We start from the raw sequence: 14587 nt of genomic DNA, 5'->3' as shown, positions 1-14587 counted from the left end.
TGAGCAAACTGCTCCAGTTGTATCCAGTTTGAAGGTGCCTTTTTCCAGACTGCATGTTTCCAGCTCCTTCCAAAAGATGCCTCAATAGGATTGAGGTCAAGGCCACTTTACAATAGTAGCCATTCTTAGGTGTTTTTACTGTGATGTATTTTCTGGGTCATTGTCCTGTTGGACCACTTGTTTCATAAACGCTCTGCTCTTGTGTCTTCAGTTGTCGCTCTGGTCTTACTGGAAAAAAAAAAAAAGAGAGAAAGCATTTGGGATTGAATAAAACAACACTTTGGGATCAGAATGAAGATATTTTAGGTATGCATGTAAAACTTACAAAACAAATGTCAGTTTCTGGGATGATGTCCTTGAGGGAAAGAGCGTCTTCGTTGCTCAACTGCTCATCTAAGCATTCGGCTCCAGTGCTGAGGAAGAGAGATGAAGAAACAACATGCATTTACTTCACACACATATTCACATTGTGCCATTATATACATGCCTTAACAAACGTGAAATATTATTGCTATCAAAAACCAATGTTTCACATTTGAATATATTTTACAATTGAATGTATCCCTGCGATGCAAAGCTGAATTTTAATCATTTGAATATATTTTACAATTGAATGTATCCCTGCGATGCAAAGCTGAATTTTAATCATCAATCCAGTTTTTAGTGTCACATGATCTTTCAAGAAATCATTATAATATGCTGATTTGGTGCTTATTTATCAACGTGATATCATTAACGAATAGAAAGTTACAGTAGCATTTATTTGAATAATTCTTTTTTAACAGAGTTACAGTCAGTTCTGATTAACTTAATGCATCCTTGCTAAATGATACACTGTAAAAAATGAACATGATTTTAATGGTAAAAAAACTAAAAGAGCTACAGTAAAAACCTGTTGAATGGTTAATGGTAAATTCCCTGCATTGCATTTCAAATTTAGTTTGAATTTGAAGTTTGTTTTTCTTATAAATAACTGTTTCTTTTTTGGTAATTGTACTAACCAAAAACATATAAGAAAAATATTATAGAAGCTAGTGTAAATCAAGTCTAAAAGGGTCATGTTTTTTTTTTTATAAAGATGGAAGACTCTAGAGCTGCTCAGTTTTACCTGTGAGGGGCGCTGTTGTCCGGCTCAATGACTGCAGATTTGTGCACCTCCACCCCTACTGACCTGTTAACGAGCCGCCGTAATTATACACGAGAAGACGAAGCCATAACAGGCAAAAAAGAATGCAATAAACTGCACAGAAACAGAGAAAAGTGACTGACTGAAACACGATGAAGAGGAAGTGTGGAGGTACCTTTGAGGAGGTGATGATGATGGCTTTCCTGTGCTGCCAGGTGAGGAGGAGGCCAGATGTGTCGAGTCAAACTCGCTGGAGCTTCCAGCCAAAGGATGGGTTTGCGGGAGCAGGTCCGGTCTGCCCGACTGCATGCCTGAGAACAGCCATCACACAGGGAGCTATTGTTTGAATTACGCTCAAAAAACGCTCTAAAAACCCTTCACAGTACACCTGAATCACAGATCAAAGTCATACACAAGAATATTTGAAACAATGAATCTTGATTAACTCATCAAATACATGTTTTACGGTTACGTCTGCTGTTAAATTTTTTTTTGGTCAGGATGATTTATTGCAGTATTCCAGCTGTTTAAAGAATGAAGAAAACTCAAAACCAGGGATGATGTAGATAGTTTTGACTGAATTACTCACAACTCTCTCCTTCTGTTTCGGCCTGGTTAAGATGAGTACGGTACACCAGTCTGGCATCATTGACTGTCTGTCCGCCGGGAGCAGAAGCAGTGCTTCCCATCGGAAGCCGTCTCACAACGCTCGAACAGCCACTTCGACTCTTCTTCGAGGGGGATGATTTTACTGGGAACGGAGAAAAGGGATAAGATGATGACGTCACAAAAATGTTAAAAGCTCAATGTCTGAAAACCAGTGCTGTCAAAAAATGTATTGCATCCAAAATGAAAGTCATAATGTGTGCAAAAAATATTATATTTACATGTATGTTTAATTAATATAATTCATATTATTTGCAAATATATTTAACATATAATATAATAATAATATATTAATTAATATAATATATATAATATATTAATATAAGTGTCTGTCTTTATATATACATAATAAATATACACAGAACAGACACATATACTATGTAAACAATATGCTATTAATCTATATGCTAATTATTGCAATGAATATTTATTAATCTTTTGACTGTACCAGAAACAAAGGTTAAATAAACATCTGAATATATGGTTCAAAACAAAATGAAAAAATGTCATTTAATCACTCTCATGTTCTTCCAAACCAATAAGGCTTTTGATCATCTTCAAAACACAAGTAAAGGTCTTTTAATTGTGACCTGATTTCTTTCTCTTCATTGAAAGTCCATTCCACAAAACTTAAAAAGTAAACTACATAAATTGACGTGGTGTCAAATGATTAATCACTATTAATTCTAATGTATATTTATGCATAATTAAAAACACATACATGCGCATGTATATTAAAATGTGTTAAATGTAATATAAATAATAATATTAAATATATTTACACATCATAATATAAATTATATGAATATAAATATACTTATATATGTAAATATTTTCAAAATATATATTGCATGTGCACACATTTATATATACATAGTACAAACAGATTATGTAAACAAAAACTTATTTTGCATGTGATTAATAACAATTAATCATTTGAGAGCACTAAATTAAATCCATTAATTATATAAAACTAAATCTTGGATATGGGACACTTTTTATGAACTTTTTGAAGGTTTGGTGGAATTTTGGACTTTCTTTCAATCCGTTACGTTTCAAAAATATCTTTATTTGCGTTTAAAAGATGAAAAGAAATGTCTTCGGATCAACCTGAGAGCGTGTAATCGATGACTGAATTTTAAATTGTTTGTGATCTGTTAATGAACTTACAGGCTTTCTTAAAAACGGTGTTGCACATGAAACGCTGGAATCGCTCAGCGTAGAATCCAGGCCGATGTACAGAGACCGTGTCCTACAACATAAATGAGATAAACGCTATTCATCTCATTTGGTATTAAACAACTGCATAGTAGCTAATGTTTGCTTTAAAGTAACCTACAGGGGCTGACGACTTACCCCATCGTGAACCAAGGCCTTCCAGGAATGCTCTATTTTTTTTATAAATCTGAAGGAATAACAAAAGGAGAGATATTAATGACGGTCACAGACATGTAAACATGCACATTCAACTGTAATCTGCGAATAGTCACCTGTAGGACTGTAATATATCAATAATCCCAATATAAATCAGTATTCTCTCTCCTCTACTGTTGCGTGCAGGGATTCCTCCCCATCTACGGACAGAACATGAAATAGGACGATGTTAAATACGACCATATACGGCAGCCAAATAAAGGGATAACATGTTGAGAGAAAGACGCATCGGTTAAAAAGTTAAAGCAGACAGACTTGGTATACATAGCAAGACTTAGAAAACAGACGAACCGCGTGGTTCCAATGAAAAGTAATCAAAAACAGAAGTGGGTGAAGAAATAAGACGATGACTAACTGGTCTTCTGTTTCCAGGGTTCCTTTTCCTTTGGCCTCTCCCTGTATGGACTCCATAGCTGTGCTGTAGAGAGCTTTCTGAGCCTGTGGCCTCCGGTGGTCTGGCGTCACGGCGCCCTCTGACCCCCCGCCCTCTGTTACCCCCGCTCGCTCGCGGGATGCCTGGTCTGAGTTATGGATCCCCACCAACAAACTGTAGTCCATAATCTTGAAGCTCTGCAGCAGCTGTCGAGCACAGAGATGGATCACATTGGACAAAAGAGAGAAAAATACCTTGCATTTGATGAAATTCAACTGTGTGTAAATTTACATATTCGCCACTAAATGGTTTAAACGATTATTTATTAATTAATGACACAGGATGCATCTCATTTTCATTTATATGCCCTATTAAACATAAACATTAATAAAACGCAACATTTAAGTGTTACTAATAAAACAATTACATACATTAAAATCAAAAAAGTAAAAAAAAAAGAGATAAGTCTTTTGCATACTTAATGGTCAAATAAAGATAGCAACTAAATCATTTATTATAATTTAATATTTAAATCATCAAATTTACACTAAAATAAAACAATCTTTTTTTAAACTTTTGAATAAAGAAATCAATAGTTTTTATCAGCAAGGACACGTTAAAATGTTACAATGATTTAATTTCTTTTCATCAAAGAATGCTGAAAAACGTCAGTTTCCACAAAAAAATATTAAGCAGTACAAAATAAGCTGTGACAGTAATAATAAATGTTTCACGAGCAAATCAGCATCTCCAGACACTGAAGACTGGAATAATGGCTGCTGAAAATAGCCCTCTTCTAAATGTAGCCAACAGTTACTGTTTTAATGTTTCTTAATTCCTACTCACAGCCTTTATACACAAAAAAAAAAAAAAGAATAGTATGTTGTGAATATTCACTATACACTAGGGATGCACCGAAATGAAAATTCTTGGCCGAAACTGAAAACCAAAAAAGAGGAAACCAAGGTCGAAAAAAACAAAACACCAAAAGAAATTATGCACGATTGCATTTATGGTTATGACTGTGTAATAACTTTACTAAAATCAAGGCATTGCAATCGCATAAATTAATCCTAAAGTTTTAAAGAATAAATCAATTACTGATAATTTAGCACACTGCAACAATGCACAGCATAAAATTACATTCACACTAAAATGTGTATCTTGACCCCACTTATGCGTACATTAAATTATAACGTATATGAATGAAATGTTGTAAAATGAAATGTTCATTTAGATGCATTTAGGTCAAGTGCATTTTTATTTTTTCTCTGTATGACTACTACAACAAAGGACATTCAGAACAAGTGCAACAATATTTTCTCTTTAGGCCTTCCAAAAAATAGTGCATCGAAACAAAGACTGCTATAGCCTATGTGTTAACTGTAGCACTTTAACAACAACAAATGCTCCAAGAATTGCCTTGCCTTTTTAAAAATGTCCGCCACAGACGGAGTGGGAGTGTTAAAGCGTATTTTCTGTGCCGCGTTCCCCTCATATTCCCTTATATGTCCATTTTTTGGCCATTTTTGTGCAAAAATTTTCCGGTGGCCAAATATTCGGTGCATCCCTACTATACACTGCACCAACATCTGCACATACTAATCATGCATTTTAAACTAGCATGCCATAACACTCACACACAAGCATGCACGCTCACCAGGCAGTCCCGCTGGATGGTTTTGGAGAGGGCGTTGTAGTTGTCTGTTTCTAGCTGAATACCCTCGGGCATATCCTGGATGAAATCCAGATCTTTGTAAGTGGGGACCCTTTTGTCTCTCTCTTTAGGGGAGGCACGCCGCTTGTACGTGGAGCCCTTCAGGTCGTACTTGAGGTGCATAGGCACACTGCGGGGCAACAGGTTATTCATCACAACGATACGGATGTTCTTTCCACCCGCCTGAACGCAATACAAGCCGTAAAACTTCGGGAGCAGCGTTCTCTTGTTCTGATTCAGATTCTGAGGAGAAGAAATAGAAAGAAAAATTCTGTAATTGTCGACTTAAAATGCTAGACCGAAAAACGTGCGCGCGAGTGAATAATACTCACCATGAAGTACCCGGGCAGTAGCTTCTGCAGGAACTCTGCCTCTTTGTGCTGCACTGTTTTGATAATAAACTCATCATCGCTTGTCACATAAAATATCGATCCGCTCGCTCCAGGGTTAGACAATTCAATCAAAGGGTCATTACACAGAGAGTACTGCAGACAGAAGAAACCACAAAAACACATCAGGGGGGAGAACGAGCTAATAAAATTATGTGTTAAATGGATCAATTGTTCTTTGCACATACTCCTTCAGAAATGATGGTGCTCAAGAAACATTTAATATTATCGTTATTACTAGTGCTGTCAAACGATTAACTGTGCACTGTGTATATGTATCATGTATATATTAATACACACATATAGCATACATATAGAAAATTTTTATTAAAAATTTTAAAGTATTTACATGCATATATTTATATTTATGTAATTTATATTACATATAAATATATTTAAAACATAAGCATCATTTATTTTGCTTAAATATCCACATGCATGTGTGTGCAATTAATTATTTTTTTCCAATACACGTTGGGACACAATTATTGGTACCCCTAGAAATATTTATGAGTAAACATCTCTAAAGTATTTTGCCATTCATATTCACAATTGAGCACTCCAGTGTGATATGTGTTACATATGATACATGTGGTGATATTTCTTAAATATGTTCTTGCTGAATAATATAATTAATTTCTTCAATAAAATTGTCTTTCTTACCCAAAAACTTTTAATGAAAAAGGTCATTAATAAATACATTTTAAATACATTTTTGTGAGACCTCAAAGAGTGTGTTTGTGGTTCAGCTAACCAGATAATCGTCAGGTCGAATGCCAAAGAGTTCTCTGAAATATCGGAAGGCGATGGGGGCGTAGGTCTTAAACCTGAAGTCACCATGGTGATGTGCCGGGGTCAAATTACTTCCTTCACTGCAGGAAGAAAAAAAGAGACAGGGTTATGAGTTTCTGTTTAATTGCAATGTTTATTATTTACGTAAATTCTAGCAGACTGCCCATGATTATTCAGTTAGATGTTTTAAAAGGCCAAAGACCCTGGCATCACTCTTGGTTTATAGACAAAATCGGCACACAGACGTATGTAAATACAGACGCGCAGGTGAGATACGTTTTGCACACACCTTGGGAAGAAGATGCTCTCTACTACATAGAAGTCCTGCATGAGAACATCTCTCTCTGCTTTCTGACTGAGGCTGCCCACAGTGTGTGTGATTCCCAGCTGAATGGCACCTTTGAGGGCGGATGAGGTCGTCTACAGGTAAATAAAGCAGAACGCGTGAGAAACGAGCGCAAACAGAGAGGACAGACGGGAAACACTAGATACGGATCACAATGATTGTTTTAAATAACCTACAAATGAGCTGTTACGTAGGTGGTGTGGGAAGATGATGCATTTATAAGCAAAACGGCAATTTCCAGTAAAACAACTGCTGGAATGTGTCTTATTAGTGAGTGGGAGATATATTCTAGATATTTTCCACTTCTGACAATATTCAGTGCGTTTATTCAGTCGGCAGCAATATTTACCACATATGTAAAACGGATGATAATTTGAAATATAAAAAAACTAAATTAAAGCAAGATGAATGACTGAGTCACCGTGATTTAAGCAGACCATTTTGTGGGTTCACAAAAAGGAATCAAACTTAACTTTAAAACATTTTTGCTACTGAAGTTTAAATAGGAGACAGGAATAGATCTTAATACTTTTATTTAAAGGATGCATACTGTATAAAAAGGAAAGGCATCGGCCAAATAGACAGTACCTTAAAACAACAGATTTTTTACATCAGCATTTCAGAATGTGTCATTAATGTGTCTCTTTCCTTTCCAGCTCCACCCTTCGGTCTATTCCTCTTTTTTTTTTACAGCTCGGTTTCCCTCTCTCGCCCTTCCTTTTGTTATGTGAGGGCGCATCTGACTGCAAGCTGACCTTTTTGTAAGTTGTTTCCCCTGTGGGGTCAACTCCTCGGTGACCGATGGTCTTCTTCATACTCTGGGATGATCCCGGCCCCTATTTAGAGAGACAGAGACATAAATAAGTGACTGAAAAAGAAGAGGAGCAGAAGAAAACATCTGGTTTCGTGTTAACAGAGGGCCTCAACTCTATTTAGGTTAACTTTTTGTTTGTCAGGTGTTTCCCCGAGTCAAACAGTCACAGACATTCCTGTCCATCTGTTCGTCCTCTCACTCTCTTGATACAATGCGAATCTTCAATTGACAGTGCTCTCTTTGTTGTGCGTGTGTCTAACTATGTCAATAGTTGCCCTGTTTGAGCTCCTTCTCACATGACTGTTTGATCAACACAGTAACAGAAAGTCAAGCTTACTTCAGCCTACAGGGCTCACGTGTTCGCATGTCTCTACCAATGTCCAGCAACTAAAATACACTCAAACATGGATGAAACTGTGGACACTGAGCTGAGATTTTACAAGTGCTTGGCTAACAGATGCGAAAACAAGGAAAGGCTGACGTCTGTTTAGAGATGAAGCAAGAGGCTGTGCTATATTGTGCATAAATTCATGACCAAAGCGAAATGTTAACCATTCAGAGATCACTACATTTACTATAAGGTACGGCTTTAAAAGATCTTACTTTAACATTAAAATATTCCATATAATCTTGCTACTGAATTGTCATCGCTGACTATATGCAAAGCAGTGTATAATTCCAGAACAAATAATCACGAGTAAGCTCTTTTAATGAATCTACAAAACCTTCCTGATTCAAATCATCGTTATTTTTAATATATAACTTACTGAATCTTTCAGAAAGGCAACATAACTGACATCTGACTCACTTAGTGAACGGCAAGTCATCATAAGTTTCATTTAAGTCTACATGAAGATGGAATGAGTGAGTTATCTACCCTTTCACGAAGAAAATTATGAAATTTGAGGGAATTAATTCCATTTATTCATTGACCGGTTGCTCATATCACAACTGCAGGTTAAGCTGTTACACATTTACAATTTAGAAAACCGTGGTCCCCCAAAACCAAGAAAAAGCAACTTTGATTTCAAAAAGTTCAATTATTGCCAGTAAATCTAAAAATAATAGTTACATGATTTAATGTAGTGATGAAACAATGAACGAAACTGCAGACTCAGCACATTTATAGCCATTAAGAAATATGTTCTATGAATTACACAAACTGGGTAATCCAACATGAGATCAGTCTTACCTCCGTCATGGTCATCTTTCGAACTCCGCTGGATCCTTTGAGGTTGGAGGGAGAGAGAGAAAAAAAAATAAAAATGTATATTAGTTGAGTTCGAAATGGAAAAAACAAAATACAATATGAACTTCACAATTTCTGCCGTTTCGCTTCTCCAGCCTGAAGCCAGTCTCTTTTTACTGAATATTTTTACATTGAGTAGTCGATTTGTCATTCAGTTAGCCTATCTACAATCATATATATATTTTTTTTTTAATCAAATAATTGCAGGCTAGACAACAAAACAATTAGCCAAACCCTGAAACTTTAAAATGTAGCTCTGTACATCTCATATTCAAAATTTGTTAGTCATCTCTTCTCCAATAGAAAAAAAAGGTAAAGTTGTTACAAGCGGACAATGTCACAGGGGGCAAAATCTGTCATGACACCAGGGGTGCCAGACGCTCAGCAGACGGTCACAGCAGATGCTTGCAGATGCTTCACTCAATAAACAACACAGGACAAGATTCACAGTCGAAAAACACCCGGAGGCCTGAAATGAATTTTTTTATTAATGCGTTTTTGTATTTGATTCAGAACGATCGCAAGACAAAAGTTATACAACACTGCCTGTCGTCAAAATAGATTCAGATGCAATGACATAGTGATTTCAAGCCTGCCGAGAGTTTAATATTATTACACACAATTAAGATTAGAATCTGACCAACCTACAGAAATACTGTGTTGTACAATTAAGAAAAATATTGGTTTCACGTGGTGAATCTTTGTAACATATTCAGTCTTTTAAAAATACGGTATAATGATTAGATAAGAAAGTGATCTCATATATATGAGCGAATGTGCAAATGATCTAAAGCTCCCCTTTATGCATTTTTAATAATAAAATTAGCTCATACTAACTTAATATAAATTTAATTTATTAGTAAACAGGACAAAAAAAGTTAGCACGGTTTCTATGACCCATTTGCCAAAATTAGGATTAAAAGGATTAAAACTTTTTTAGTTAGGAATTGTTTTCCCATATCAGTCAAACTCAAAGGATTTTTGCCTCATGACTACCAGAGCCACTTTGCATTTTTGGGTGAAAACATTGCAGTGGTATCGTGATCATCTCCTTGGTGCGGATGAGACATATCTGCCCTTGCTGATAAGTACACCTAACTGCGTAATGAAAGCACGGAAGGTAATTCACCCATTTTTACATGCTTTGCCAACCACTGGAAATCATTGCAGTAACCAATAGCAACGGCTATTTTAAGTTAGGGTGAGGATAGATAAAGGTTATTTCAATGGCCAGCAGATCGAGATATGTGAAAGGACTTGTTATGTTGTCGCACAAGTCAAAGTTGAACAACATGAGAGATAGCATTCAACTGCTTAACTTGCCATCTTACCATGACGCGGACCAATACGCCTAAACACTGTAGCCACAATATGACCAAGTACAGTAGTACAGTATCAGTAGTGACAACTGCATTTAAATAGGGGAATTATCCCCTAAATTACATTTTTACATTGGATTAATCAACACCATTCTAACCAAAGCAAAGTTATGTAGTCTCATGAGGGTGGTATCTGATATTTTTGACCTAAGTAATCCTACAGAGACCAAAGACTGTGATTTTAACTAAAACACCGTCTACAGAGCAGTCAGGTTTTGTTTATGTGGGGAAGGTAGCTTCACAAAGCGGGCTCTTAAAGGGGTCGCCATGTCCACTTATTATAAGCAATAATTCTTAAGCGTACGGATTTGTTGCTTGGCTCATTTAGCATTTTATGGCGATAATAAAGTGGGCAGGCGCAGGTTGCAGCGAATCATTTATTTTGAAGATAACATTTTTGGATGTATTTATCATAGACATAATTATTATTTGCCATTTTTAAAAGCAAGATCTGGAAACACTGAGTCAAGACATGCCTCCCTTCTTTTTTGTTTCTTTAAACACAACTCATACGCTTTTACGTCAACAAACAGCCATTCAATTCAGTCCACTCCCATTAATCACTGAACTGTGTGTATGCAGAACAGGATTAAGCACAAAAAAGTTAAACAAACAAATTTAACCATCATTTTGGCAATCCTTCCAGTTTCAAGAGTGAGTTCTGTTCGGCACACGCACAAAATGGCAAATATGGGGAATTACTACGGTGTTTGAATGTGGTTGTCACTTCTGAAAGACGTGTGCTTGGCCTATGTAAAGACTTATCCGGTGTTTCAATGCCCAGGAACTGTGATATATTTACATGTTCCCACAGATTGCTGGACCCTTTCATCATCAGTCTGAAATATCAGTTCCTATTTCCATCTGCCTTAATTACACAAACACATGAGTCACAGTTACAGTTTTTAGTTTCAAGACATTCCACCGATCCCCCATTCATCGAGCTTAAATCGCCACTGCAAACGAGACCAGACAAGCCATTTTTGTTAATTGGCACTCAGTCTCACACAGCACAAACAGAGCCATGCATGTACCTCTCCGAGAGGCCAACAGCCTCCAAAACGGAGTCCTTAGATCTGTAGGGGTAAAACAGTTATTTCAATGCGGACCAAAGTGTCAGCACTTAGACCAGTGTGTGCTAAAATTATCCCCCTGAGTGGTTGAGAGACTGGACGGGTGTTTCATTGGTGGGTGAGTATAAGTGTTTGTTTGAATGGGTGGGTGTATAATGTTTGTTTGGATGGGTAAGCATTTGTCTGGGTGTTTTTTTGCTTGTCTGGATGGGTGTTTTTTTTGATGAGTGTTTGCTGTTTGTTTGGTTTGGTTGGGGTGGGTGTTTGTTGTTTGTTTGGATGGGTGAGTCTTTATTCAGATGTTTGAATGTTGGGTTGTTTGGACGAGTGGGTGTTGGTTGGTCTGTTTGGATGGATAGATGGATGGAAGAATGGGAAGATGAACAAATAGATGAGTGAGTACTGAATAGATGGAAGGATGGACGGGTGGGTGGTTGGCTACGTGAGCTGATGAATGGATGCACTGATAGACGGACAGGCGGTTCAGTGCAAGGGCGGATGAATACGTGGATGGGCGAATGAACGGTTTCCGAGAGAGAAATTTAGGTTGTCTCATAGTACTGACACATGAAACCAAAGAATTATAAATGTAGACTTTCCTTCATTAAAAACACACCGTTTTAACAGATTATGGCCTTGTTTTGCGTTAGATCCTTAAACCACAAAGCAAGTAAAACGACTACTAAGAGAAAACACATGGCTCATCTCTTGAGCTAGTCTATATTTAGGCCAAGCTTAAGAGATTCACTTTCTCTCAAGAGTGGTAGGGAACAAATCTTGTACCTCAACAACAAACAACACATTTGAGGTCATGAATTGTGGCATAATAAATTGCGGAGGTTTAGACTTTCTGTCCTATTTCATCTGGGTCGAGTGAGACGGTTTTTGTCCCATTTTCCCGTTTATATTTAGAGCAAAAGAACAGCCTGCGCCATCATCAAGTGTGCTTGTCTCTGAAAGCACTAAAAATACTTCCAAAAGAGCGCTAACTTTGTCCTAATGTGGGTTACCCACACAAAATACCATGATATTCTGAGCGAACAGACACAACCATCCAAATAACGACCACCTGATTGGCTTCAGCACCTCATACAAGTGAAGTCAATATATCCTTCATTTCCCAAGGGATGTTATTTTTACTCAGTGGTCAATGAAGACAGACAGAGAGTCGAAGAGAGTAACCACTCACAGGACAAACACCGTTAATGCCACTTACATCCAAATAACCATTTAACTAACACACAGACAAAAACTGATTCAAGTGTGAAAGAGACGAATGTATTATGACTTTGTCATGAGTTTCGTTACAAACTGTTGAAATAGATTCACAGTAAGTGACTAAATAACTTTAAACTCCAAAAGCAGTTTCCTGAAAATCTTAAAAAAAAAAAAAAAAACATTTCTGAGGGAACTCCTTAGCTCTTGGTCAAACTCCTGACAAAAAGCTGTCATTCTTATATGAACCCTGAAAACACGTATAATTTGGCTTATTATGTGAATCACAAATTATTGCTTAATTAAACAAGCAAACCAATTTAACATTTTTAATTGTACTTTATTCAATATGTATGGGTGAGACTGTAAAGTACTAGCGCACAGGAAAACTTAAACCTGGGTATTTAGCTTAATTAGCATGAGCTAGTTAAATATTAAAACGATATAGGTATCGTTTTGTTGTTGTAGAGAAATTTGTTAATATTTCATATATTATGCCATTTCTGTCATTTCTCGTGACATTTAACAAACTGAGCGTTACAAAATGTACTAAAAAAACTCTGAGCAGCTTGGATACATTGGTGCAAACGCTAACATGTCTTATTTAAAAACAAATCTGTAATAAAAAAATAATAATAATCATAATTAAAAAAAACTAAATAACAAATGAACGTCTCGTGCTGTTGTTGAAACTCGACAACATGTAACGTTATAAAGAGAAATGTATATAGAATGGTTCATTTAACTGAGCAGTACGTCCAAAACAAGCCACTTTAATAGTAAACAGCCTAGATTATTTTTAACTGAATTATATGCATTATTATGACGCTAGGTTATTTATTTCAATATTAGCTCTGTTATTTGTTTGATATGGCTGAGCTAGTTAGCTTATAGCATATTAGCCACAGATCATCATCGATCTGGATTATTTCAGGAAAACCTTCACACCGTAGATCAACTCAGTTCAATAAATTACTCAAACACATATCCAATAAGCAACATACATGTTACGTTTACAAACTAATATCGACAATATATTACATGTATTTTTTTTCCGAACAAAAGGCTTGATTGAAGCCAGTAAACACACTGAATCAAGCCAGTGCTAGCAGAAACGGTGAATCCATGGCAACAAATCAACACTAAAACACACAGAAAACAATACACTCGACTCCATATCGCTATAACAAGATAATAATTTAATTTACCTGGAGGGGCGGATAAGCCCGTGTCGGGTGGACCGGCGGACGCCATTTTGATTCGGGTTTAGCGTCTGGACCCGATCCCTGACCGGAACCAGACAGACAGACTAGTGTCCGGTTCTGCTCGGTCTGACTCTCTGGCACCCTTTACTGACCCTAACCGAGTCTATAATCAGTACTACAAAAGCTTTTCTAACAACTCTCTACGCAGTCTATGATTAGATATCGTATTTATCCAAATAATAATGTATAAAGTAAATGATATATCCGCACTTCACATGTGTATACTGACGACAGTCTTGAATAGTGCACGTCCCATTAGTTTGGTTTGTGAAACAAACTCACCAAGCCTTTATGTACAGTGCTAAAAATAACAAAACTGTTCACAGAACAGATAACATCTTGGACAGGTTGAGCGTGCATGACATTTGAAGTCATTGCACACTGGGAGCAAAATAGGAGTTTAAATTTTAAATAATAAATCTAAAAGGTACGCGTTATAATGCATGTTATTTAAAAAGTAAAAAAAAAAATATAACTCACTGTGGAAAAAAACACCCTATGATTGTTAGCTGGTTTAAGCTGGTCTGCCAAAGCTGTTTATGTCAGGCTGTTTACGCCTAAAATGTAAGAAAACCACTCCTTCTTTATTGTAGTCTATTATAGTATTATAGTTATTATATCATTGTCTGAACGTGTTCACTATGTGTGCGTGTGTAGTACATGTGTGTATATATATATATATATATATATATATATATATATATATATATATATATATATATATATATATATATATATATAGTAAATTA

At 36.3% G+C, this 14587-nt stretch overlaps 1 protein-coding gene across 2 annotated transcripts; it reads right to left on the bottom strand.

Moving 5' to 3' along the window:
• Positions 1-185: 185 nt before the first annotated feature.
• Positions 186-14211, bottom strand: pip5k1ab (phosphatidylinositol-4-phosphate 5-kinase, type I, alpha, b). Of its 2 annotated transcripts, XM_043260108.1 has the most exons (17): positions 13782-14211; positions 11320-11361; positions 8850-8884; positions 7599-7679; positions 6787-6917; positions 6460-6577; positions 5649-5801; positions 5260-5559; positions 3582-3805; positions 3283-3366; positions 3149-3197; positions 2963-3044; positions 1716-1877; positions 1302-1437; positions 1109-1171; positions 326-413; positions 186-228 (listed from the first exon to the last, which is right to left on the bottom strand). In XM_043260108.1, exons 1-17 carry the CDS (start codon positions 13825-13827, stop codon positions 226-228), a joined length of 1797 nt encoding a protein of 598 aa, XP_043116043.1. In that variant the 5' UTR covers positions 13828-14211; the 3' UTR covers positions 186-225. The 2 variants fall into 2 exon arrangements, with proteins under 2 accessions (XP_043116043.1, XP_043116044.1); XM_043260109.1 differs by lacking the exon at positions 11320-11361 and having other exon boundaries at positions 13782-14207.
• Positions 14212-14587: the final 376 nt, after the last annotated feature.

This window comes from Puntigrus tetrazona, chromosome 16, assembly GCF_018831695.1.
Source record: "Puntigrus tetrazona isolate hp1 chromosome 16, ASM1883169v1, whole genome shotgun sequence".
NCBI classification, from domain to species: domain Eukaryota; kingdom Metazoa; phylum Chordata; class Actinopteri; order Cypriniformes; family Cyprinidae; genus Puntigrus; species Puntigrus tetrazona.
This window is presented reverse-complemented; position numbering and strand designations above follow the sequence as displayed.

What these genes read in the sequence shown, in the direction of transcription:
- pip5k1ab (XM_043260108.1), bottom strand. Translation starts at nt 13,827, where the DNA reads ATGGCGTCCGCCGGTCCACCCGACACGGGCTTATCCGCCCCTCCAG. An exon ending in TTCGACCTGACGATTATCTG is followed by an intron (nt 5,802 to 6,459) that starts GTTAGCTGAACC and finishes TTCTGTCTGCAG; the next exon opens with TACTCTCTGTGTAATGACCC. An exon ending in GATATATTACAGTCCTACAG is followed by an intron (nt 3,198 to 3,282) that starts GTGACTATTCGC and finishes TTATTCCTTCAG; the next exon opens with ATTTATAAAAAAAATAGAGC.